Here is a 25915-nt window from a genome sequence, read left to right on the forward strand (position 1 = left end):
ATATATATATATATATATATATATATATTGCCCCTGCCTTGCCCCTTTGCCTATATATATGTGTGTGTATATTATATAAATATATATATAGCCTTTGAACTGTAGCATCCTGTCAACTCATTTCATTTTAACAATGACATAAACTATCGTATGTGCTGATGATTATTGCGCTATGTCTTCTAAAAGATTGATTTCATTCAGTACACACAGCAAATCTATAGTGTATGCACCATTATTATCCCTGTGTCACAGATGAGGAAACCGAGTAATAACAGAAGCCAAGGACCTAAGTTGCTAAGACCACAAGTGGGGAGGAGTGGCAAGCCTTGAACTTACCATTCCCACTTCAGACACCTGCTCAGCTACAGTTTCTGGTATTCTCTGTGTTAATGCAGTACCTGTTATGTGTCTGACATCGAAGATGTCAATTTAAAAATTGTAAGCTACCTGAAAGGGCTTGTCATCAACTGTCGGGGGAGCCCGAAATAGGAACAAATCAGGAAATCGTACAAGAGTGGACTTCGGATACAAGCAGCTTCTTTACCGGAAAGCTCCAGAAAAGCAAACGTATGCAATACAACCATACTATGGGGAGTTTGAGGCTATTTATAAAGCTCTGATTTCAGATATTAGAAAAACCAGGCTCATTTAAAATGTATTTATCCTGAGTTAAGTGTGCAACAAGTGTTGAGGGGCTTGTTTTTGGTTTGGGGGATTTTTTTGGGGTTTTGGTGGTTGGTTTTGTTTTGTTTTATTTTTTTGACTTAAGAGAAATGCTGGATGGTACCGTTAGGTGTGCAGACATGATCATTCTCATAGACAGGTGTTGAGAGAACATTAGAGCCACAAGGCACATACAGCTGGTTACTGAATTGCTTTAAAGTTTTAGGGGGAAATCCTTGCTTATTAAGTCCTTAGGAATACCGAAAAATCCCTGCTTATTGTGTAGGAAAACATCGACCTTAGAGCAGCACAGGTATGGTGCCTTGCAAAGCAAGTTATGTGGATCATATCACCTAATTTGAATGTGAGAGCAGAAATCCTGTGTTTTGCTCTTTTTTGAGGCTTTATAGTATTTAACAGAGGTTCCTTGCACACACCGCATAATTGCTTCTTGATTTGTTTTCTGTTCTCGGTTTGTGTGTAAATCATATTCCTTCCACACTACTTCTACACTTTTGGTTGAGATTAGGCTAAAAGAGAAGCACAGAGCCTAGCACCTGAGCTGGGTGACTCAAATCCTCTAGACACCCTACATTATTCATAAGAAGAATTGTTGTATTTATTAGTCATTGAGAGAATGATCATGCTCAAGGGGAGAATTTTCTAGCAAATTCAGTGCCCCTTCTCTCCCATCAGAACTTACGGGTGGCCTCTTTTCATCAAACCTATTAATTACACCAAGAGCAGCAGCATTTTAATCCCTGGGAGATAGCCAACCACTGATCTTGGGCAATTGCATTTCTCTGGTGATGTGTTTATGCAGTGGGTGTCATTTTCTTCAAAGGGCTTATTACAGTGGAACTTGCCGGATATCCTTCAAAACACAGGAATTTTGAGGCCTTTGTTAAAAATATAAACCCCTTAGGCTGTGAGCTTAAGGTGGATAACTTTTTAGTATCTACTGGAGTCGTAAAAGCTGCTGATTGTGAATGTTGTCTGTCTAAAATCCCATTTGCCGTTTTCATTCAGTGCATTTTAAGAAATGATAAAAACTCACCCCAGGCTACCCAGCGGTGCTTGGATGGCTCTTGCTCCCATCCAAAGGTCACAAGCATGAGAGGGTGGAAGTGAGGCTGCTGTGCTGTTAGAAAAAAAGTTGTCCTTACCAGGTCCCTGTCTGGGCAGATGGGTGGCAGGCTTAGGCTGTCCAGCTTACAGAACAGGTTATTCCAATTACAACCGAATGGGGAGCTTCCTGTTTTCATGGACTGATGGTGTCTTGTGCATCTGTCTTGTCGGCTGCAGGCACAACCCGATCTCCCAGAGAAGGAGAAGTGCCTGGCGTGGACTATAACTTTCTGACTGTGAAGGAGTTCTTGGACCTCGAGCAGAGCGGGACCCTTCTGGAAGTCGGCACCTATGAAGGTGAGTGTATCTGTGCGAGGGCCGTGAGGCTGCCTCTGTCCTGGGCACTGGGGAGGCACCAGAGCTCTGCAGACAGGAGTGTTTTGTGAACTCGCAGAGTCTGATCAACTGTAGGAGACTGCAGTTCACCTTACTAAGATGGAGAAAATATGTGGTGTAAGGCTTTGTGGCACTCTTTAAAAATCGTTTAAAAATAGTTTGGAGGCTCTTTTTTTTCTCCAAGAGGTTTCTTCTTTATTAATTGTAGACTGTACATACGTGTGTGTGTGTGTGTGTGTGTGTGTTGTTGTTGTGAGGTATGGGCTTGCATAGTATTAGAAAAAAGAGAGGGGTGCCTGGGTGGCTCAGTGGGTTAAAGCCTCTGCTTTTGGCTCAGGTCATGATCCCAGCGTCCTGGGATCAAGCCTTGCATTGGGCTCTCTGCTGAGCGGGGAGCCTGCTTCCTCCTCTCTCTCTGTGCCTGCCTCTCTGCCTACTTGTGATCTCTGTCTGTCAAATAAATAAATAAAATCTTTTAAAAAAAGAAAAATGAAAAAAAAGTGGGAAAAGAATTATGGTCAATTACAAAATGTGACCTTACAGGTAGTTTTTTGTTGTTGTTGTTTTTGTTTTTTGTTTTTGTTTTTTTGAAGATTTTATTTATTAATTTGATAGAGAGAGAGAGAGATCACAAGCAGGCAGAACAGGCAAGTGGGGGTTGGGGGGGAAGCAGGCTCCCCGCTGAGCAGAGAGCCTGATGTGGGATTGGATCCCAGGACCCCGAGATCATGACCCGGGCCAAAGGCAGAGACTTCACCCACTGAGCCACCCAGCGCCCAACAGGTATTGTTTTAATCTTGAAGGAATAGAATGTCATTTTTTTAAAGCGCTAATTGATTTTTAATGTATTTTTTGTGTAGATAATACATATATATATGGTTCATGAAGCACAATATCTCAAAAGTATGAAATAAGTAATCTCTTTTGTATATCTATCTTTATCTGCCTAATTTCAGATTCTCCTCTCTCTCCATATTACATCCAGTGCCGTGAGTTTTTGCTCACCCTTCTGAAATTTCTTTATGTAAATACAAGGACACCTGTGCCATGTGTGTACATAAACGTGTGTTCTCTGCATGTGCTCTTATTTCTTCCCTATTTTGTAAAAAAGGTAGTATACAATACATGATGTTTGGCACCTTGGTCTTTTAACAGTGTCTTCTAGTTCTTTATAGTTTCAGTAATAGAGCACTTGAATTGTTTTGTTTTTTAAATGGCTGTGTAATCTCTTTGTATCAGCATGGCCATGATTTATTTAACTATTTATCCCATTGGATAAAGATTTTTAATATTTCACAACACTACTATGTTGAATAACACAGGCATAAATCATTTCACACAAGTGCAAATAAGTCTATAGGATGAGATCCCCCAGATGGGATAGAAGGGTCAAAGCCAAATGTAGGGAAGAAAGTCAACGTACATTTTCTGAAAACAATATTGTAGCTTGATTGCTCTTTTGAGTATTATAATTTGAGACAGAAGAGCATAATATCCAATTTAGTAGGCCAGATTATTAACTTGGTCAAATTATTGTGTGTACTTCTTTACAGTCTTTTAACATTTGGATTTATTTGGTGATCACAGGGACATTTTCAAGAGTTGATTTACTTGGTGATCATAAGGACATTTTCAAGTAGTAGTTTGTTTTCTTTTTGTTAAAAACAAAATGTACGTACAAAGTGGACTATTATTTTATTAGGGATATTATAGCTTTGATATGATAATAGCCCTTTCTCCAGGCAGTGGCTAACAGTTAAGTAATGGTCATGGACTTTAGTTATACTGATTATGGTTCGATATTTTTTGGAGGGAGGCGGGAGGAAGAGCATTATCTTTGCACCTACTGCTCATTTCCAAATTGTGAATATACTCTGGGCTGTGTTTAGATGTTAATCAAATTTCTGATTGTGAGAATTCAGGAGTATATTCCCTGAGTGCATTGCTAATTATCAATTGTCTCAGTTTCCTTAAAGTGTTGCGATTTGACTGGTGGCTGGGAAACTGGGAGGGGGTCTGAGAAAACCCAGCGCAAGGAAAATCCACTAAAGCGTACAGCGAGGGGAGGGAAGGAGGCGAAGTGGACTCACCAGGAGCTTCTTCAAGGTTGTCTTGCAAATGCAAATCTAGTTAAAAATTCACGTGGCCCAGAATAGGGCAAATGTGAATCCTCTTTCATTAGCAGAAAGTGAATTGTTCTTATTTGGAATCTGTTATTATGCCCATCTGGGGAGCTTGAAGCCCTTAATGTTTCAAAAAAAAAAAAAAATTGCGTTTTTGGAAAGGTTGAGGGTGAAAGTGGTTGTGTAATGCCAAAGAGTATGTGTTGAGTTGGAAAAGTGAAGCCCGTGGTGTGGACAACAGCTTGTCTGGGGAACAAGGAAGAGAAAGTCATTCTCTCCAGTTGTTTCTATTACAAATGACATAGAGGCGGAGTTCCTTTGTTTCCCAATTACTTGTATCACTTGGGCAGAGGTAACTGTTATCAGGGAGTTTTCAGATGGATTAGCTGAGACCAAGTAGCATTTAGGGACACGTTCAAGGTTGTACCACTGCTGCCGGAATGCTGGAGCCTGGAACCAAACCCAGCTCAGTCTGACTTTCACATCCTCATACTCTTACCTGCAACCCCCAAGGAGAATATCCCGAATGTAACTACAAAGTTGTAGAAATAACTCATCTGTACTTTGACCTAACTTCATGGTAGGTAGCAACAGGGAAACGTTTTTCAGAGAGCGTCCAATCGTTTCGTATAGAACCGTCTTTCTGTGAGCGTTGCTGCGTTGTTTTGGAGTTGAGATCTTCTCAGGCCCAGCATTAATAACCCAGTCCGTTTTTCAGCCATTTGATTGTTCTGTGTTTGTCAGCCTTTGACCTTTTAGCTGTGTAATTTCCCCACCATATGAAAGAGCTCATACATTTTTGGAACCCACTGAAGTGTATTATGTTGACTTTCCTAAGTTTGAAGCAAAATGGAATTTTTATGAAATGCCAGATACCGTTCAAGGAATAGGGCTGGCTAGACCTTTAGAGAACTTCCTCTGCCCTTGCCTCCCTTGGACGGGCCCCGACGGCTCTGTCTGTCGGACACTAACAAACGTGCAGGCTGGCCTGACGCCCTGCCTGAGATGGAATTTCAGCCCCTTTGCGGTGAAGCCGTGTGCCCTCCAGCAAGTCGCTTAATGCTCTGTGCCTCCCTTTTCCCTTTGCTGAAATGAGGATAATAATAGCGCTTCCTCACAGGTAGGATTAAATGAGACAATAATTGGAAAGAGCTGAGCACAGTGTCTGACCCATGTAAGCTCTCAGTCAGCGTCAGCTCTTAGATTTACACACACCGTGGTCCGAAAGTGCCACCGTGGTGCATCCCCTCCCCCTCCCACTCGACAGTAAACCAGGGCATTTGCCAGTAAAACATCTTTATTTACTTCCCAGGTATTCACTGTCTTTTTTTTTTTTTTTCCTGTTTGGATTTTTCTCTCTTGCCCTGTCCTGGTTCCAGAGAGGAAAAGACTTTTTTCTTAAGTTTATTTATTTATTTTAGTGATCCCTACACCCAATGTGGGTTTCAAACTTATGACCCTGAGGTGAAGAGTTGTGTGCTATTCATGCCACTGGGGCTGCCTGGCTGGCTCCAACTGAGCTGACTGAGCCAGCCAGGCACCCCCACAACATGCTTTAATGCAAGCCACTTTGCTCATTTTCAGTAAAAGTAATAAATGTACGTGGTGGAATCCTCACTATAGTTAAGAATGTCAACATACTTAAGTCCAAGTTGCTTCCCTTCCTCCCCATTGGGGGCCACGGTGAAGGGGTCTAGTGCAGGGGTTCAGAAACCATACACACACTGGGCATGCACCTATGGACTCCCGATCATTTCCCTCTATTCTTGACCTTCCTACTTCACGTGTCTTGGAAATCTTTCCACATCGCCCCATGCGGTTCTATCTTGCTCTTTCAAAATGCTGTGGGGTATCCCAGTGTATGCCGACCCGCCCCCTGCAGGTGGACGTGTAGGATGTTACCCCCGCCCTGCCATTTTGGGTACTTTGTGAACATGGCGGCAGTGAGCGTCCCTGCACAGATAGCTCACTAGCACTGCTCTGAATAGGACTAGACGGTACGTTCCCGGCAGTACGGGGTTCAAGCAAGCCCGTATGCGCGTACACCGTTCAATTCAACAAGTAGTAATGGAGCATTCGCTTTGCCTCAGGTGTCATTTCGTGGCCTGAGGTGTGATATACAGGACAGAAGACCAAAGCAGCCCTGCCTTTGAAGATGCTGTGCTTTTTAGTTATTTATTTTTGCCAGCACTTGTCTGGCATAAACTATGTGTTGGGTGCTCTTCAAAGTGTGTGATATGCCCCAGCTCAGTTAATTACCCAGCAGTCCTGGAAGGTAGGTACAGTTGATTCCTCATTTTACAGAAGAAGAGCATGAGGCCCAAAGAGGCCAATTATCTTTTCTAAGTTCACATGGGGAGCCGGGAATAGAGCTGGGTCCAAACCCGGGCTGCCTAGCGCCAGGGTCCGTACTCTGCAGCCCCTCAGTGTTATGAAGCAAATGGAACAATTTCAAGAGAAGCTATGTGTGTTCCAACAAAGGAAATAGGGTGCTTCAGAAACATACGGCAAGGGCACAACTTCTCATCTCCCATCAGAGGAGACCCCCTTGTGGAAGGGACAGTTACTGAAGCTTGTCAGAGGACCTCATGGTTTCAAGTGAGAGACTCAGGGACATTGTTTGAGTGTGAAAGTCTGCACCGGCCTCGAGGCTTGAATCCAGAGAGAGCAAGTGGGATGAACCCGAGAGAAGGTCAGAACATTGGTCCTAGAGAAGGAGGGACAAAGAGCCATGCCCTGCTTTCTTTAGAACCAGGGCAATGCAACAGAACTTTCTTCAGTAATGGAAATGTTCAGAGAACCTATAATATGGCGGCCACTAGCCGCACGTGGCTATTATGACTTAGAAACTGAATTTTAGATTTAGTTTAATTTAAACTAATTTAACTTTAAATAGTCACAGGTGTCTGGTGGGTGCTGTGTTTTATAGCACAGCTCTAGAACAAAAGCTTCTGCAGCGAAGGGTGAGCACCTACTCAAGAAGGAGCCTCCCCTCTCTCTCAGCTGACTTCAGGGAGCTAAGTGCATGTTTAAGAGTTAAGCTCCTTTATAAAGGATAATTTCAAATCCTCCCAAAGAGCATGTCACTGCAGAGCAGTGGTGGATCTTCTTTTGTGGATGCATTCAGTGACGTGTGAAATGGCAGACAAGTAGAATAAGGCAACAAAACCTCAGGGCTGGGTAACCGTCTATATGTGTTTGGGGTTTAGAGTTGGAGGGTTCTAGGATTTTAAAGCTGGGAGTGAGGTGGGGTCATTTCCTGTGATGACAGAACTGAGGTCCTTTGAGAGACTGGTCTAAAGCACTAAAGGGAATTGGGACAATGCCTGGCCAAAAGCCCATCACCCAAGTCATGTCCAGGCAGGACCGGGATGCCAGTATTTCCCATTCTGCCTCTTGGAAATGGACACCTCTTTTGTAGACTGTAAGCCTGATTTGTTTCACCAGTTGTTTATCCATTAAAAATGCTGAACAAGGGGAGCCTGGGTGGCTCAGTGGGTTGAGCCGCTGCCTTCAGCTCAGGTCATGATCTCGGGGTCCTGGGATCGAGTCCCGCGTCGGGCTCTCTGCTCGGTGGGGAGCCTGCTTCTCTCTCTCTCTCTCTCTCTCTCTCTCTCTGCCTGCCTCTCCGTCTACTTGTGATTTCTCTCTGTCAAATAAATAAATAAAATCTTTAAAAGAAAAAAAAATGCTGAACAAAACTGGATATGATCATTGCCCTCCTAGGTCTTGTAGTGCACAAGGCTCAATATTCAAATAATCACAGACATATGTGTACAGTTGTGAGTGCGCCAGGGTCTAGCAGAGACTATAGGTTGGGAAGATTTGATCTCTGTGGAGTGGGGAAAAGCTTTTCCTGTAGAAGTAATAATTGGAGCGAGCTCTAATGGTCGAGCTGGATTAGATAGCTAGATTTAACACATAAAAAAATAGAACATCTAGTTTTGCATTTTCTCTGGCAACCCTAGATGGAGTTAGCTTTGGGCTGTGATGGTGATGGCAGTGGTAATGATGAGTGGACTGAATCTTAAGATAGTTATGTGATTAAAACCTGGGCTTGGCAGTGGATCAGTTATCGTAAGAAGGAGTAGAAGATGCACGTGACGGTAGCCATCCTAGGATGACTCCTAGTTTCTGTCTTACATAACTGGATAGATGCTGGTACCATTTGCTGAGATAAGAAACTGGAAAAGGGCAGGTTCGGTGGTGGGACTTGGGAAAGCATGATGGAACTTTCCACGCACCGCCAGTTCTAATACCAAGAGTTGGAGTTACTCCAACAGAATCAAGGTCCCACCTGTCTCTATAAGCAGTCTAACTATTGTCCCTCACAAAGCACAGAAGTTATTAGTGGAGCTCATAACTGATCTCGGCTTTGCAATTTGAACCAACGCCTCATTCTGTCATTAGATAGATTTGATATCAAGGCCAAGAAAATAGAAATAAATGTGTCTTTCCTCCTTGGCCCGACTTCCTAATTGTGGCAATGAACAAATTTATTGGATATGGTGCTTAAAATAAATCAGCTGCACCATCTCTCTTTGCCTTGCTTTGCTTTCTTTTTTTTTTTTTTTTTTTTTTCCTTCTTGTTGACATTTCCACTCACAGAGACAGGTTGCTGCTTCAGCCAGCCCTTGGGACTTCTCTAGGAGAGGGTTTACAAGGGATGAACTATTCAGTGGGGGTGGTTCCAAACATGCCTGTTTTACAAATGCCTCTGGGTAGAAGAGGCTGATTATACACTTTAGGCATCACAAAGGTTTTCCCCCAGCATGGAAGTACAGCACCAGTGTGACATTTCAAATTGGAGTTATGGGTTGCATATTTCTGCATGTCAATGAGGGAGAGGGATGTCAGCCTTCAATAATGTTATTGTTTTGCTTCCTAGAAGGTCTACCAAAAAGCAGCTGCCAAGAGTATACTTTTTGGGGACACAGAGATAAAGCAGGGGTGAAGAGAGTTCTTGTTTGTCATTGAGGAAAATGAGACGGTCTGGAGTCCTGTTCTTTGGCAGGCCTTGGAAGCCGTCTGTTGTGATAAGCTCTGTTGGCAAACTCCACCGTGGAATGTTCTCTGTTGATAATGAAAGTAACCAAAGGGAATCTGTGCTGCGATTGGCTGTTCCTCTGCATATGAAGCTGGAGAGGCTGCTATCAGGGTAGTTTTGCTCCACTCCCTGCTTTGAGATCCTTAGAGACTCCTCTGAGTTGACATCATCGATGTTGGGGACAGACAAGTGGGTGTGCAAGTGCCAGTCATCGTTTACATGTTGTGTGAATCTCTTCTTCATCTGAAAATGGGACTAATGTCTTTTTTTTCCCCATAGGATTATTAATAAAGATGAGAGTAAGTGAATGTATGGGCAGTGACATGACAGGTGCGCAGTCAGGATAAATGTTAGTCAACGTTGTGCTTTCAGTATACATTGTGACACCAGTACCCTCTTCTGTGTTTTAGAGCTTATACTGGCCTCCAACAGTAGGTGGCACTTAAGACTGCTAGGGTTCATGACATGCTAACATTGTTCCCAGCACAGTGGTGAAGTACTTTGTATGTAGTATCTGAGTCCATCACTCAAAACCTGCTAGATGAGTGCTGTTCTTGTCTTTATACCATAAGAACTGAGGCTGCAAAGAGAGAGGTCCCTTACCTTGCTTAGGGTCACAAAGCTATTGAATTCTATTACCCTCTTCAGTCTTCTATGTAAAGCCAGACGGCAGTGTTGAGAACAAACTTCTCATTAGAGGACCGTGGCTTACTGTCGTTCTTTGCGTGCAAATCATGGTTCCGTGGGGTGGAGCAGGTAAGCCAGGGAAGAGTAAAAAGAAAGTGATGGGCGTTTGTAGGAATGATACCATCATGTGCTGAGCAAGCAAGCAGAAAGTGAAATAGCGCGGATCCGAAGTCAGCGAGATGTGATTGATGGACTGGGAAGAGGCTGCCGTGAGTCATGCTCTTAAAAAACCAGATCCGCAAGAGAGGCGTGGAGGCGCATCCCGGGCTGGCATTCCTGTGTGCTGTCCCTACCTGTGGATTGACTCATTCCCAAAGAATTCCTCATGCCAGCCTGTGCCAGCACTGCCTCAGGCCTGGAGACGTGGTCCACAAGCAGATGTGGTCGCTGCTCTCCTGGTGCTAGTGGTCTGGCGGTAAAGACAGATATTGGCAAACTCAGCTGTGTGATAATTACAGCAAAGGGCATCGGGAAGGCGAGGCACATGGTTTCCCGAGGACACTTCAGGGCAGCTTTGATCTAGTTGGGGGGGTCAGAGGTACAGTCTCTGAGGACAAGCAGGTGGTTGGTGGCATGACCCTGAGGCTAGGCAAAAACAGGTAAGCGGGATGTCTGTGGCCTTCTGGACTCTATGTACCTCTGCATTTTACACATAGAAAGAGGAAGGCGTTTTTTTTCCTTCCACACCCCAAAGAATCAAACCCATTTTTGCGTCCTTGGAGGCGATATTGCCCCATTGAAGACGCATACTATGGATTCCAGGACGTCGGTACTCACTACCGTGCTGCTCTGCTTATTTTCAAAAGTATGTTCTGTAGGAAGAAGACAGTCAAGTGTCCCTTGTTCCACCCACCTCCCATGTGGAATTGCAGACTGGGGTCCAAAGAACCCGAGCAATGTTTACCCTGGACCAGCCAGACCTGACTCTTAAGGCAGGCATTTCTGCCGCTGTTGGCCTCCGCGTTCCTCATCTACTAAAGAGGAATGGTTTTCTGTGACCTGGTTCCCTCTGCTGTCTATGCAAGGGGTGGTCCAGTGCTCCTCGCTGGTGAGTCCTAGCTAGAAATTCAGAATCTTGGGCCCTTTTGCAACACACTCAACCAGAGTCTCCATTGCAATTGAACTTTATGGTTTGCACGACGTTTAAGAAAACTGGCGTATGCCACACAGAGCATTTGTGAAGATCACGTTTTAGTCCCCTCTTTACATCTTATTTCTACTGTCTAGCATGGTGCCTGCCCCCCTCCCCCCCCAAAAATAAGTTCTCTTTAGGGAAATGAATGAATACTAAACTTGTACAAAGTGAGAGGTCATATAGATTTGATTCATTCTGGCTTAAAACTCAGGGTTACGGTCCTCCTTAAATATTTTATCAAGCTCTAAAAATTGATTTGCTGTCCCCATTAATTTTTAAATGCATGTCAGAAAATATTTTCTTAGGCTTGGTCATGGCCAAAAGATTGTGTCTGTTAATTAAGGCCAGCAGCAGCTTCCTCTTCTGTCTTCCCTTGCCCTCTCCTCCCTCCCCAGCCACCATCCGTGTTAAGTTTTATTGTAGAGCCGGTTTTGAAAATAGCTGTAGAGACACATGCATTCCCACTTGGGAGCGAGCCCGGCCACCTCAGGAAGTGTGTGTTGGCTAACGTGGAGACTATAGGACAGTCGGGCTCGTGTCTCCCAGAAGCTGTGAAGCCTGCTAGGTGGTAACCCAAATTAATTTTTTAATCACTTATAATTCTTCATATGATTTTTCTTTAATAGCATTATGTGCTGCGCGTATTCCTCACAGGGAGTCTCTCGCCTGTACCATCTGTAAGTTTGCGGTCTACTGTGGCTAGGCGTGGCCCAGTGCTGACCAGCCCCGGGCCAGGCAGCTAGACTTGGAAAGTGAAGAGGGCGGGTCGAGGCAGTGGAACCCGTGGTGACTGGCCGATGGCAAGTGCACCACCCATCTTGCCCATCCCATGGTGAAGGCAACATGGGATTTCAGCATAATCCCACCCACCACAAGTCCGGGGACCAAAACCACATTCACCCAGAATCACATCACTAAGACCAATCCGTGACTTACCCAAGCTGTTTCGAAGTTTTAGGTTTTCTCCCCTCCCTGCTGTGCTCCAGTCCCTTTGTACGCCCATGGTTTCCCATTGCATCAGCCTTCTGGAGGCTGTTCTTGACTGGGGCCAAGATGTTGGCCTGGCTAGGACAGGGACGCACCCAGGGTAAGAGAACAGCTTCTCTGCAGAAATCCTTAATTCAATGAGTGTGTTCCAGGTGAATTGGCCGTGGTCACACACTTGTCATCAACATTGCCTGGAACGGACAGAATCCAAGGAACCAGAGCTTATGCTCTGTTGTATAGCACTTCTCAGTATATCCAGATTTTAATCAGAAACAATCCATTTTTGGGGTGCCTTTGTGACTCAGTGGGTTAAGCACCTGCCTTCGGCTCAGGTCATGATCCCAGGGTCCTAGGATCGAGCCCTGTATTGGGCTTTCTGCTCAGCGGGGAGTCTGCTTCTCCCTCTCCCTCTGCCTCTTGCTCTGCCTGCTTGTGCTCTCTCTGTCAAATAAATAAAGTCTTTTAAATTTAAAAAAAAAACAACTCCATTTTTATGTTAGGGAGTAATTCAAATGATTTTTTAGAATACACGGGGGAAAAAATGTATCTGTGAAGGAAAGTTGAACTCCCTGTAGTTAGAGAACTCCTAGAAATAAGCTTTTCTGTAATATTTGTAGGCAATATGGGTAATAAGAAATGCTGGAGGGATTTAAGTAATTGCACCGTTTCCCATTTATAACCCCTTATAGTTTACAGGGTACCTTTGAGAAAGTTAAATAATTTGATATTCACAATAATCCTGGGGTCACTCAGGCTGTCATTTCTGTCTCACAGAGGGTGTATTAGACTGAGGGTTAAAACCTTGCCCAAGGCTCTTTCATCATTGGCAGGTTCTTTTGCTTGTTCCTTTACAAGAGTAAAGGAAGAGTATTGAGTTATCTTGTGGCAGGTGCCTGAGACACAATGTCTTGTTAATCCTTCCAACACGGTGGAATGAGCTCCTTTGAGAGATTAGAAACAAGCTGTGAACATTAAGTAGCAGTCCTCAAGGCTCCGTGTAGTAGCAGACTTTGGTGTAGGTTAGAGGCTTTCAGTGGACCATCTCCTTTTATCCTCCAAACAGGTGCTCTAGATAGAAAGGAGGTATTCAGGAGAGGAGGGGGAAAATGAAGGACAGGTGGGGAATCAAAGCAGGAGACAAACCATGAGAAACTCTGGACTCTGGGAAACTGAGGGTTTCAGAGGACATGGGGTGGGGGGAATGAGTTAGCTTGGTGACGGGCATTAGAGAGGGCACGTATTGCATGGAGCATGGGGTGTTGTTGTACGCAAGCAATGAAGCATGGAACACTACATCAAAAACTAATGAAATACTGTATGGTGACTAATGTAACATAATAAAAAAATTAAAATGCTGAATTTAAAAAAATGAATTATTCTTAGAATTCCAGTTTTACAGAAGAGAACAAAGAGGGCTTTTCGTTTGTCTCTTTAATGGTTAAATGTCTATAATCGTGGAGCCAGTTAGGATTCGGAAGCCTAAACTGTCTCTTTTCCGCTTTGGTGTGCTAGATACCGCTCATGTCCACACCTTAGGTTAACCTGAATGACATTCCTCACGCAATAGTTTGTCTTTGACAATAGCCATTGCGAATGGTCAGCCTAAGAATAGGTACTTTTTTTTGGGTCTGCCATCTTAAACTAATTTTCAGGAATAGGAAATAACTATGAATAAGTGGGCTGTTTGGGGGAGTTTATAACTTCATTGAGAAATCTGCTAATCATTTATTAAGAAAGATTCTGAACTTGAAAACTGAGGAAAATCCACACATATTTGTCAAATTTGGGTAGAACTTTTGTTTTCCAAACATTTATTTTTGTCAAAAACTGAGGGTATCTAAGTTTTCATTGATTTTCAAGTGAGAATAGTTTCCTGATTGTTGCTTTGGTTTCATGGCACTGAAAGTGAATGATTATGTTTGTAAAATTGTAATTATAAAATTATGAATAAAGGGACCCATCCTTTGGTCCCATATTTCAGTGGAGGAGTCTTAACATAGACACTGGTACTTGTTTACTTCCAATTCAAAAATACACATGATACTTTGGTAGATTAGTGATCAGAAGGATCACTAATTAGAAGGAGTTATAATTAAATTCATTGGAGTTTGTCTTTCCTTTTTTTTCCTCCCATGTAAAGATATTTTTTAAATAGTTAGCTGTTTTACTTACTTAACCGCATTAATAGTCTTCAGTTCACGAAAAGGTCAACACTGTGGCCTCCTTTCAACTTCAGAAAAGATATAGGATGTCCTTAGATGTAAACTCTATAGAAATGCAAGAAGTTGGGGTGCCTGGGTGGCTCAATGGGTTGGATCTCTGCCTTAAGCTCAAGTCCTGATCCCAGGGTCCTGGAATTGAGCCCTGCATTGAGCTCTCTGCTCAGCGGGGAACCTGCCTCCCCCTGTCTCTCTGTCTACTTGTGATCTCTGTCAAATAAATAAATAAAATCTTAAAAAAAAAAAAAGAAATACAACAAGAGTCTTGGTTCATATGTGTGCTCCTTAATTCTTCCTTGCAACACATGTTAGCCTCTAAAAACATACATGGGATGCCTTTCTTCAAGTTGGTTGTATTCATCACCTGTACCTTTAAGTTAGAATCCATGAAACAAGATGGGATAGGGAGGGAGCCAAACCATAAGTGACTCTTAATCTCACGAAACAAACTGTGGGTTGCTGGGGGGAGGGGGGTTGGGAGAAGGGGGGTAGGGTTATGGACATTGGGGAGGGTATGTGCTTTTGGGTAAATTGGAAGGGGAGATGAACCATGAGAGACTATGGACTCTGAAAAACAATCTGAGGGGTTTGAAGTGGGGGGGGGTGGGAGGTTGGGGTACCAGGTGGTGGGTATTATAGAGGGCACAGCTTGCATGGAGCACTGGGTGTGGTGAAAAAATAATGAATACTGTTTTTCTGAAAATAAATAAATTGGGGAAAAAAAAAAAAAGAAAGAAACCTGACAGATGTTTTGAAGAAATTGATACCATCATCTTTTGTGAAAAGAACTATGATAATTGAGTTGAGCATAAGCCTCCACATTGTGTTTTGTAGGTTTCATTCTGGTGTCCTTCAAATCAAACATGGTACCCATTAGTCTACTGCATGTTTTAACAGGTGTGGTTAGTTTTTCCTGCTGACACACACGATCACACCACTGTCAAAGAAAGTGGGTGTGTATATTCATAAGTGATGGTTCACAATATTTTAAAGAAATAATAGTAATAAAAAATAAATTTTAATTATAAAACAAAGGCTCAGTAGAAGCCAGCTCTTGAATACCCGTGTGTTTCATTCAGAGCAACGTGTTACTGTCTCCTTTTGCTTTTGTGCTTGTGTTATATAGTGTATTTTACGTAATCATGTACTGAGGTTAGACAGTGGGGGGAGTCTTTGGGAAGAAGCAGTGTGCAAGATTTGATATTATGTATAAATTCTACTTTAGTAAGCAAAGAATTACAAACGTTGCTTAAGATTTATTGAAGGACTCTGTGTCATTTATCTTTCTGACCTTCCTTTAGAAGATGTGTGCTGGTGAATGGATTAGTGGCATTCTAGTGCTGATTTTTTTATCATGTAGTCACTGTATATTATTGATTATAAGCTTATTTTTCAAACTTTGGCTGTTCATGAATCATCTTTATGGCTTTGTCCATATCTGAACATACTATCTATTACTTACTTGAAATATTCTTTAAAATAACATTTTTATCTTAAGTTTTCAAAAAGAAACTCTAATCACTGCCATTACTATTCTTACTCAGTTAATTACCTTTTATTATATATAGCTGCCTTTTAAAATAAAAAAATCACTTTAAAATATTGCTTTTTCTCTTTAATTTTAAAAGTAAACTTTATTGTAACTACTATAACTTAGTAGAGCTAGATTTTTTCTTTTAGTCCACATTAAAAATATAAACACTTATTAAAATAATAAAATGTAAAAATCCCTCCAGGTACTGCTCAGAATCACTTAACACACTGAGTCAAATGTTGGGAAAAGTGCTTAAAAGTGAAATGGACATTCCCTAAAAGAGTGGCCACCATGCCACCATTGACACAGTTTTCTGTTAAAACTTGGCAAGGGTTTACTCCTACCCCACATGACCCTGAGAGTCAAGCCTGCCATTCAGCTAAAGACGCGCCACGTGGGGTTCACCATCCTCCTTTTTATATAGTGCTCTGGTTCCCTCTTAAGGAGTCCCCTTATTAAGGGAAGGTCACCTTGACTTTGTAGGCGTGTAAGGGTGCTGGCCATAATGAATTTTTTATTTTCTCTGAAGCGAACTCTAAATTGGATTCAGCATTACGCTGGTGCATATATATAAAAAGGTGACCAATTGAATTTCAAATGTAATGAGGATGAAGTTTTGGTATTCAGTACAGCTGCTTTGTTTTTAGCCCTAGTAGTAGGTTCTTTGCAATGAAATAATGCAGTTTTCCTCCTGACTTCGGAAATCACCATGTCTAGCTGGGTAGGAACAACATCTCTTGTGACCTATTCCAGAAATGAAATACAGTGTGTTCTGGTTTTCTAGTTTAAAAAAAAAATTTTTTTTTAATGTACTGAGACATTCAGATGTGAAGTCTTGAAAAAAAACACAAAGTATTCTTTCTAAAACATGCAAATGTGTCTCTCCATCACCTAGGAAACTATTATGGGACACCCAAACCTCCTAGCCAGCCAGTCAGTGGGAAAGTGATCACGACGGATGCCTTGCAAAGCCTTCAGTCTGGCTCCAAGCAGTCAACCCCAAAGCGAACCAAGTCCTACAATGATATGCAAAATGCTGGCATAGTCCATGCGGAGAACGAGGAGGAGGATGATGTTCCTGAAATGAACAGTAGCTTTACAGGTAAAGACCAGACTACCTTCCCCTTCAATGGATTTGGGGGAAGGGGTGGTGCGAGGCTTTGGTGGAGAGCGAAGAGAAGGGGTCTGTTCTCAAGAACCACTTGGAAGGGTTGACGAAATTCGAACTGACCATGCAAGGCTTGGGGAAGAGGTGCTATTTTCCCTGATCTATTTTTCATGCTTCTTTGCAGGATTATTTTAACTTCACCCACATATCTTAAAGGGGCTAGAGGGAAATGTCTGTAGAAGGGAATCAAGAATAATCAGCATTGTTTCCTTCTCTTCCAAATGATATTTTAAGGATATTTGTATTTTGTTCATTTATTTCTTGGCCTTGACACTGCTCCATAATTATGCCTGATGACCTATAAAGGGAAATATGAGAATTGTTTAACAGTTCCGTATCCGCTGATGTCGTCTGGAAGGCTAGCTGCATCCTTTTGTCTCCTACCTTTATAAATAGAGATTGTAATTGAACTATATACTGTGTTCGGTTACCTGGTGCAGTTTTTCTGTTTGCCCCCAAATGGAGAAAGATGGAAAAATAATAAATACTTGATTATATCTTACATATGTATTCTACGTTACAGAGCATATATTGTTCACTGCATTATACATTTAAATATACATTCAGGACCATCTGCCCCCAAGCTTAGGTATGCTGTGTTTTATGAGGGGATCTTCAAGGACAGTGCCTCTGGGTAAGACAGTTGCAGACTGTGTCTTGCACAGTTCTTAGGGGCACCATTCACAGAGGTTATGATGTATATTTCCTGAGTTAGTGTAGTGACCCAGAACTGTTCAAAAATATTTTTCGCTTTATGGGGGTCTGACCTTAGGTAGTAACTCAGGGTGTCGCAACTGTACCAGACATTTGTCAATCCAGTTTGTAATATGGTGACTTTGACGAAAGCTTGTTTCTCCTGTTTTTCCTCTGCTTAACTAATTTCTTCAATATTTTAGAGTATCGCTATGGAGAAGTTATCTATTTGCAGCATATGAGATCTAACCCTCTCCTAGTAACCTTTCCTGACATCACCACACTTCAGTAATTACTTGATTAGACTCAATTCCAATAAAGGGGAAATTAGTTAAAGTCTGTATTGCGTTAGCAAAGCTAATAGGATATTTAGGAAAATGCTTGTATTAGCCAAATGGTTTCTAGAGCCTGTATAGACCTCTTCTGAAGTTTTCTAATTCATTAAGCTCAGAAGCCTAAAATTCTTCAAGATGACAATTAAGATAATTTCTGATGGTTTTGTTGTCCTAACAGTAACCACTCCTTCTGCAAGAGGCATTGAATAAACAAGAGGAGACCTACTTTGTTATCCTAGCTTCTTGGTTCTTGGTAGTTGTCTTATTATAAATGTACTATCTGACTTCTATCACATGTGAAATGGTTAAGGTTAAGTCATAACTAACTTCCCCCTTCCAGCTCCCAAGAACTGGATTCAAAAAAAATTTCCATTTTCCAATTAGAATGGTTAAGCCAGGGGCTAACCTATAGTTGTAATAGCTAGGAGAAATTTACCATCTTTTGCATATGCATTTATTGAAATCAGCTCATTTCAATTACTTAGAAATACTTGATTCATGTATAATAGTCCTTGCTGATAGGAAAACAGATTATGAAAAAAAAGTTAATATTTCTTTAAAAAAGTAGCTAGCATTATAATGTCTTGATCTTTCACCAAATAAGGATAACGAATCATAATATAATCCAAAACAGAGTTGTGGGCACAGAAATAAGATTTTCAGAGTGATGTGCATGGAAATCGTTCTGCCATGTGGACTGGATGGTCCCCAGGAAATGTGCGTGCCCTTATTTCTCCTCTATTTATTAAGTAGGTTTCTAGCTTTGAAGCAGGAATAAAGTAGGAGTTGTTGACTATAGGTTTTAATGCTCTTCCTGTTAGTAGCTGCTATAAATCTTGGTCTCTAAAGGCCATGCCTCAGGTATTCTGACCCCACTGAATACTCCCTAGAAATTCTGGCATCGAAGAAAAACTTTGGGGCTCAATTTGTCAATTGCCGAAACCAGTCTGATCATTCCTTCTGCACACACCCACACAAAAGCCAGGTGGCACCTTATTGTCTTCCTCAGCCTCCTGTCCTTAACACCAAGAAAGTCGGTAGGATGCAGAGAGAAATGATCTTCAGATATACGTGTGATGGGCGTCCTCAGTGTGTTGAGTAAATGCCTTCTCACTTACCATGCTACAACTCTGACAGCTGACAACCTGTCATACCCTAACTCATATAAATTCTTTCAGATAATTGACACTACCCAGTCTGTGATCTGTGTATCAAACTAGCTGTGTCAAAGCATTTTTGCTCTCTGAACCGCTTGAAGTAGCAATTCACGAGCCTCTGGGAGCATAGAGTGACAGTAATATAATGAGGTCTTGGCTCCTGGTTGGGAGAGTTATGATAAAGGAATGGGTTTCATATACAAATAGAGAAACACAGTGGAGGTATTAAAAATATTTACTGGGATATTTTTAATTAACCTGCTATTGCTACTATCTTAACTGACTTCTGCCTTGGGTCTTTGGAAGGAGGTATGAAATGTCTACATAATATGGGGAATGTCTGTAGGCAAAAGAGGAGGAGAGTTGTAGCCAAAAGCCTCCTGGGGAGGTGGCCACAATCCCTTCCTCTTGTCAGTGACCGAGGCAAGAGCGGAACAACGAGGAACCCGTTCCAGATACTACCCCCAGATACTTCCAGAACTGACTGTTGAGCATGAAGCAATAGTCCAGTCTTCTACACAGTGTGCCTCAATTATGGACCTACATGGGTCCTTGAGAATGAGCACTCTTTATGTGTGCTTCCTGAACGTAGAGTTATTTTTCTGACCAAAGCACACAGTTGCTTAACGCTAAATAAAAGCATTTGTATAAGGACCTTATTCAGACAGCTTAGAAAATCTGTACCAAACCACCACAACTAAAAAGTAGATGGTTCATCCGTTAACCCCTTCCAGGAGACATCAAAGGTTATTTAATTGTGTTCCGAGGCTTTATTTTCCTCCCAGCAGCCCCCCTGCTATTGAACATGAGGTTGCTGATGCTTCTCTTCCATTAGTGGGCAATGATAAAACATTGCTTTGGAATGTCAAGAGATGATATTATTTTAGGAGCTAATGTTTCTCAGGGCTATGTGGCAGGCACTTTGCTAAGCTTTTTACACATATATGAGGGAGGTCTAATAGCTTGTCCAAGATCACAAAGCCAGTGACTGTCAAAGCTGTCATTTCAACCCCAAAATCTGACTTCAGAGCCCGCGTGCTCATCCGGTGTGCTCAGTGTGTTTTAAATCAAGTTTATTAGCTCTGTACGCTGTCAGAGATGGCACCTACTGCTAAAAGTTGGGGGCATGTGATACACGCTCCAGAAATGTACGTCTGACATGAGTCACCTTCACAAGGCCCCAAGTATGCATATGTGTATTTAATATTTGGAAACTTCTTACTTATTATACATGAAAAAGTTATTTATGTTCTTTTATGGTTTATAAGTCATCTTCACACGTATCCCCCAAACCACCTGGAAATGTTGAGCACTTAGCAACCTAGGCATTACCTTCCACATTTTGTAGAGGGGAACACTGAGGAACAGGGCACGTCCCCCCCACTAGACAGCAGGAGAACCAGGCTTCCTGGTTCCCCATCCAGCCTGTGTTCCAGTCATCCCCTTTCCCTATCCTGTTTGGATCCACTGGCAACCTTTTGTCAGAGAGTGATAGCAGCTCCTCCATGTTTGGTGGATCAAATGAAAGATTTTCTTAAAATCAGAGCACATGTCAAAGTCAAAGCCATGAGTAGGACGATGAGTTCGTAAGTCTGCACTTTGTCGTGGTTCTCCCATTGTTGGACTTTTCATTTTCTTTGAGAGAATGAGGTTGTTTAAGGCTCTGTTGAACTGGAAAGAAGACACAGAAAGCCAAACACGTCAAATCGTTTACATTAAATATCTATAGCTTTATTTTGGTTAATCAGTTAGATAGGAGGAATCCTTCGGCAGTGTATACACATAGCAAATTGTCACAATGTATCCTTTAAATACCGTACAGTTCTGTCAGTTGTACCTCAGTGAAGCTAAAAAAAACACAAATCTTTTAAAAAAAAAAATCTATATTTGAGGGGCATCTGGGTGGCTCAGTGTGTTAAGCCTCTGCCTTTGGCTCAGGTTCTCTACTCAGGCTCTCTATTCAGAAGGGAGCCTGTTTCCCTCTCTCTCTGCCTGCCTCTCCACCTACTTGTGATCTCTCTCTGTCAAATAAATAAATAAAATCTTTTTAAAAATCTATATTTACGTCAATCATACCTCAATTAAGCATTTTTTAAGAAGACATGAAAAATATATAAAATAAAAAAATATTTGGATAATTTTCATTTTTTCTTAGGAAATTACAGTTACTTAGATATTTTACCATTATGCTAATCCTTTCCCATAGTTGAGGTTTTGGAACACTAGCAGGGGTTTCTTTCTTTCTTTTTTTTTTAACATAAATTATATATACTTATTGTCAAGCTGAACCATCTCCTATTTAGGTCTCACCTATTGCCACAACTCTTTCCCTCTTATATCCAGTTTCTATTAAAATGGGTTAATTGGGGCCTCTGGGTGGCTCAGTTGACCAAGCCTCTGCCTTCGGCTCGGGTCATGATCCCAGGGTTCTGGGATCGAGCCCCACATCGGGCTCCCTGTGTAGTGGAGAGCCTACTTATCTCTCTCTCTTCCTCTGCTGCTCCCCCTACTTTTGTTCTCTCTCTGTGTCAAATAAATAAGTAAAATCTTTCTTAAAAATAAAATGGGTTAATTAAAATTCTTAGGTAAAATTATTGAATGTCATTCATTGTCCTGGTACTGCTCTAGCTCTTAAAGATTGGGTGAAAAGATGATCACTGGCTCTGGTACATTTGCATTTCCAGAAGCAGGTCCCAGTCCCGAGCACCCAAGATGCCCACACCGAGTGCCAGGCACACTGGCAAGCATTTTATGTGTCCTCAGTCCTTTTGTTCTCATGGCTTATGCGTCGTTTCCATTTTACAGATGAGGAAACAGATGCTCAGAAAGGTAATTTGTTCCGAGGTCACACAGCTAAAACAGGCAGATCTCTGATTTGGTCTGTCATCTGATGTCACATCTGTCTTTTTCCTGCCCGTTTCCTGAGGGCCAGATCTGACCTGGAGACAAAGGTTAATCCTAATAATGTTGATGAAGAAACTGATGATGGGGACAGCTAACAAATCCTGTTAACTGTGTACGAGATGTTGTCCTGAGTGCTTTACTCATGCAGTCTCCCCACAATCCTGTGGGCTTGCTGTGGTTATCCCCATTTTATGGATGAGGAAACCAATGCATATAGAGGTTAATTAAGTGTGTTGCCCACATTAATAACAGGTGAGGCCAGGATTCAAAGTCAGATAGTCTGGCTCTTAATGCTTATAATTAATGTCTCTCTCTCTCCCTCCCTCTCTCTCTTTTTTATTTTATTTTATTTTTTTGGTCATGCCATATTGCCTTTTTTGTTTGTTTGTTTTTAAGGAATTGTGATAGAAATATTAGGAGTTTTTGCATAAAAATAGACATTCCTCCTTTCTCCTGATCAGTTAGAGATCTGGGGAGCTGGGTGGCTCAGTCAATTAAGCAGCTGCCTTCAGCTCAGGTCATGATCCCAGGGTCCTGGGTTTGAGTCCTGCATCAGGCTCCCTGCCCAGTGGCGAGCCTGCTTCCCCTCTCCCTCTGCCTGATGTTCCCTTTGCTTGTGCTCTCTCTCTCTCTCTCTCTCTCTCTGTCAAATAAATAAATAAAAATCTTGAAAAAGAAAAGAAAGAAAAAATCAGAGATCCAGAAACACTGAATCCACTTTTCCTCAGGATGCTGATTCCCTGCTCTGCTCAGAAAGGTTGCACTCTCTCCAGTGCTCCCTCCAGACCTACCATTTGTGCCTCTGTCCTGGCACTGTAGATGCAGGCATTTGCTCCATACTCTGGCAGGAGGACAAAATCCCTCCTAGAAGCTGAAGGTTCTAGTGATTCTTTTGAGAATTCGTTACCTCCCGTCCTCCAAGTATGATTCTTATACCTGGGTGCTTTCAACATGCACGTTTTGGAACCTTCTCCCAAACCTGTTCTCTGTCATAGGGAGTCTGAATCTGCATGTTAGCATCTCTCCAGGTGATTGTTACAGCCACTGACTGGTGAGGAGTGTACATTCTAAAAACATCAGAATTGAATATATGTTGGCTCCTAGAGAACTACAGGTGACTCTTCTGGATCTTGCCAAGTTTGGAATTTATTTTTTTTTTAATTGATCAGAAATTTCAAAATATTTCTTCCATGTTGGCCTAATTTCCTTTTTCTGCTTCAGAATTCTAATTGCTTTCTTAATCCGCAGTCATGGCTACAAATTGTTTTAAGCAAGCAAACAAATTGGTTTAAGCAAGAATTTAGGAGATCAAGCAGTTGAAGAGGCCAGGAGTACATGGAATCGGTGACTCAATTAGGGCCATTTGGTGACTTTCTCTATCTTTCCTTTCTGCCTTTCCTCTATGTTAGGCTTAATTCTAAGCTTGCCAAGCTGTGTCCAGATAGCCACCAGCACCTACAATGTGAGAATCACCATAAAAATAATCCCAGCAAACACTTCTACACCTGGCATTCACTGGTTTGCTTTGGATCATGTGCCCAATACTGTTACAAAGGCAGGAGTGATAATGTGAGTTAGAACCAGCACATGACCTAGGAGTGGGTTTAAGTCAGTCCACACCTAGACCACCATGACCTTGAATGGACAGATTTCCAAAGGGAGGTCTGAGAAGGGTTTCTAGGAAGAGATGGAAGAGATGCAGGGCAGCCTCTTCGATGGTGGTGGATTTTTGGTGGAGATGCTTGTTTAAGAAGCTCGACATGTTCTCCATCCAAATGTTGAATTACCTTCATTCTCATGTGCATCATTGGGCGCTACTCATCGGAGGAAGATTGGAAAGCAGCCTTTTATTATTCCTCAGTCTGCTTTCAGGATTCAGAAATGTCTACTGGAGAATTACTGTGGGAGATAGAAAATAACTACAACCCCTGATTATTATGTTTTAAAGCCCCATGGAGAATGATGTTTAATATTCTTGGCCTCTATAAAAATTCAGCCAGAATGTCAACAGTGCCGTTTGTGGATACTTGGATGACATCGTCTCGTGATGTTTCCAGTTAATAAGAAGGCAAGGAGATTCATGTACTTAGAGTCTTCTTTTAAGACCCAAGTCAGATTAGTCCACCCACATGATCCTGTTCTGGGGGGAACTGTCGTGGTTTTCACAGGAACATTCCCGTCACTTTTCCAAAAGAGGCTCAAATCTGACTCACTGGTATAGCTGTCTATAGTCTAAAGTTTTGTATACTTTCCAGTTTGATGTGTCAGTCTTTGATCTTTGCCACTGTCTACCAGGAATATTTTAAATAATCGATACAAAAATGGTTAGGATGCCATCGATGCTGTGTTTTCAGCATGGACTTTGTTCTTGCCCTCCAACGCCTTCTGGGTCATAAAACCACATGGAACCTAAGAGCAGGAGTATGGCTCCATCTGTGTTTCGATGGCCTTATTAGTACAAGAGACTCTAGGTTTTGAGTCATGAATTTGTTTCTTCTTTGGCATGTCTAAGATTTTGAGCAATGCATTATTTGAGCATGTCTTTCTCTTCAGGTATAATAACTGTGGTATGTCTTTTTGATATTTTCTCTGGAAAGAACTTCCAACTACATAAAATGGAGTAGAGTTGATGGCCAGCAATTAGGAAAGCGTGAGGGCTTTTAAGGATATAGATGCGGACAGTAGTGAACTCCCCGGTTTGGGATATGATTGATGATTTTTTTTTTTTTTCTTCTCTCCATCTCCCTGTGATTTCACAGCCGATTCTGGTGACCAAGAAGAGCACACTCTCCAAGAAACAGCACTACCGCCTGTGAATAGTGGCATCATTGCTGCTCCCATCACGGACGCTTCTCAGAAGTTCCCTCAATACCTACCTCTTTGTGCAGAGGATAATCTAGGTCCTCTACCTGAGAACTGGGAGATGGCCTACACCGAAAATGGAGAAGTCTATTTTATAGAGTAAAGTATACTGTTCCTCCTCCCTGAAGTCCTCTTCCTTTCTCTCATCCCCCTCCTTCCCATCTCGAGTGGCTGTGCTGGTCAATTACATCTAAAAAGACTGGTCACGGGCTCACGGTAGGCTTTTACACAATTTAGCAGAGCATCCTAATCCTTGAGTCTGAGGACCTTGAAGAAGCGTAAGGTTCATAATTTCCCTAAAGAGTGGGATACCACATTTTGGTGTATATATAATGGCATAGCATATAAAAACCTTAAAAGAAAAAAAAAAGGAATATATTGAGCCATTAAGAAGAGGTAAATCCTCTGCTTATTTTTTCTTGTTTGGGTTGTAGGGTTGTCTTGTTTCGTTTTGTTTTGTTTTGCTTTTTGTTATGTTTTAGGAGTTCTTCATACATTCTGGATATAATTCCTGTATCATCTTGGTGGTTTGTGAACATTCTCCCCACGCCTAAGTTTTCTTTTCATTGTCTTGACTGTGTCTTTTGAAGAGCCCAAAGTTCTTAATTTTGAGGAAGTCTGATTTATCAGGGTTTTTCTTCTGTGGGCTTTTTTTTTTAGTGTGCTGGCTGAGAAATTTTTGCTTAAATCAAAGTGATACAGCTGTCATTTTCTGCTATCTTTGTTTTAGGTCTCTGATCCATTTTAAGTTGATTTTGTTCTTAAACATGGGACAAGTACATGGATTAAAATTTGAGAATATGGAACCCCCCCTCACCCCACCCTTATCTATAGTCTCTCTTTCCATGGTTTTAGTTACTTATGGTCACTGTGTTTTGGAAACAGATGATCCTCCTGACATACTGTAAGTTCAGTAGCAGCCTGATGCTACATCACA

At 42.0% G+C, this 25915-nt stretch overlaps 1 protein-coding gene across 14 annotated transcripts in view; it reads left to right on the forward strand.

The window, feature by feature from the left end:
• Positions 1–25915, forward strand: part of MAGI1 (membrane associated guanylate kinase, WW and PDZ domain containing 1) — a 639776-nt gene that overhangs the window by 506348 nt on the left and 107513 nt on the right. For all 14 annotated transcript variants that reach the window (XM_044253207.1, XM_044253208.1, XM_044253209.1 and 11 more), the window contains exons 3-5: positions 1969–2088; positions 16755–16961; positions 24876–25077. In XM_044253207.1, the coding sequence (XP_044109142.1) occupies positions 1969–2088; positions 16755–16961; positions 24876–25077 (529 nt within the window). The remainder of the gene's footprint in view (positions 1–1968; positions 2089–16754; positions 16962–24875; positions 25078–25915) is intronic.

Source organism: Neovison vison, chromosome 6 (genome assembly GCF_020171115.1).
Source record: "Neovison vison isolate M4711 chromosome 6, ASM_NN_V1, whole genome shotgun sequence".
Lineage (NCBI taxonomy): Eukaryota > Metazoa > Chordata > Mammalia > Carnivora > Mustelidae > Neogale > Neogale vison.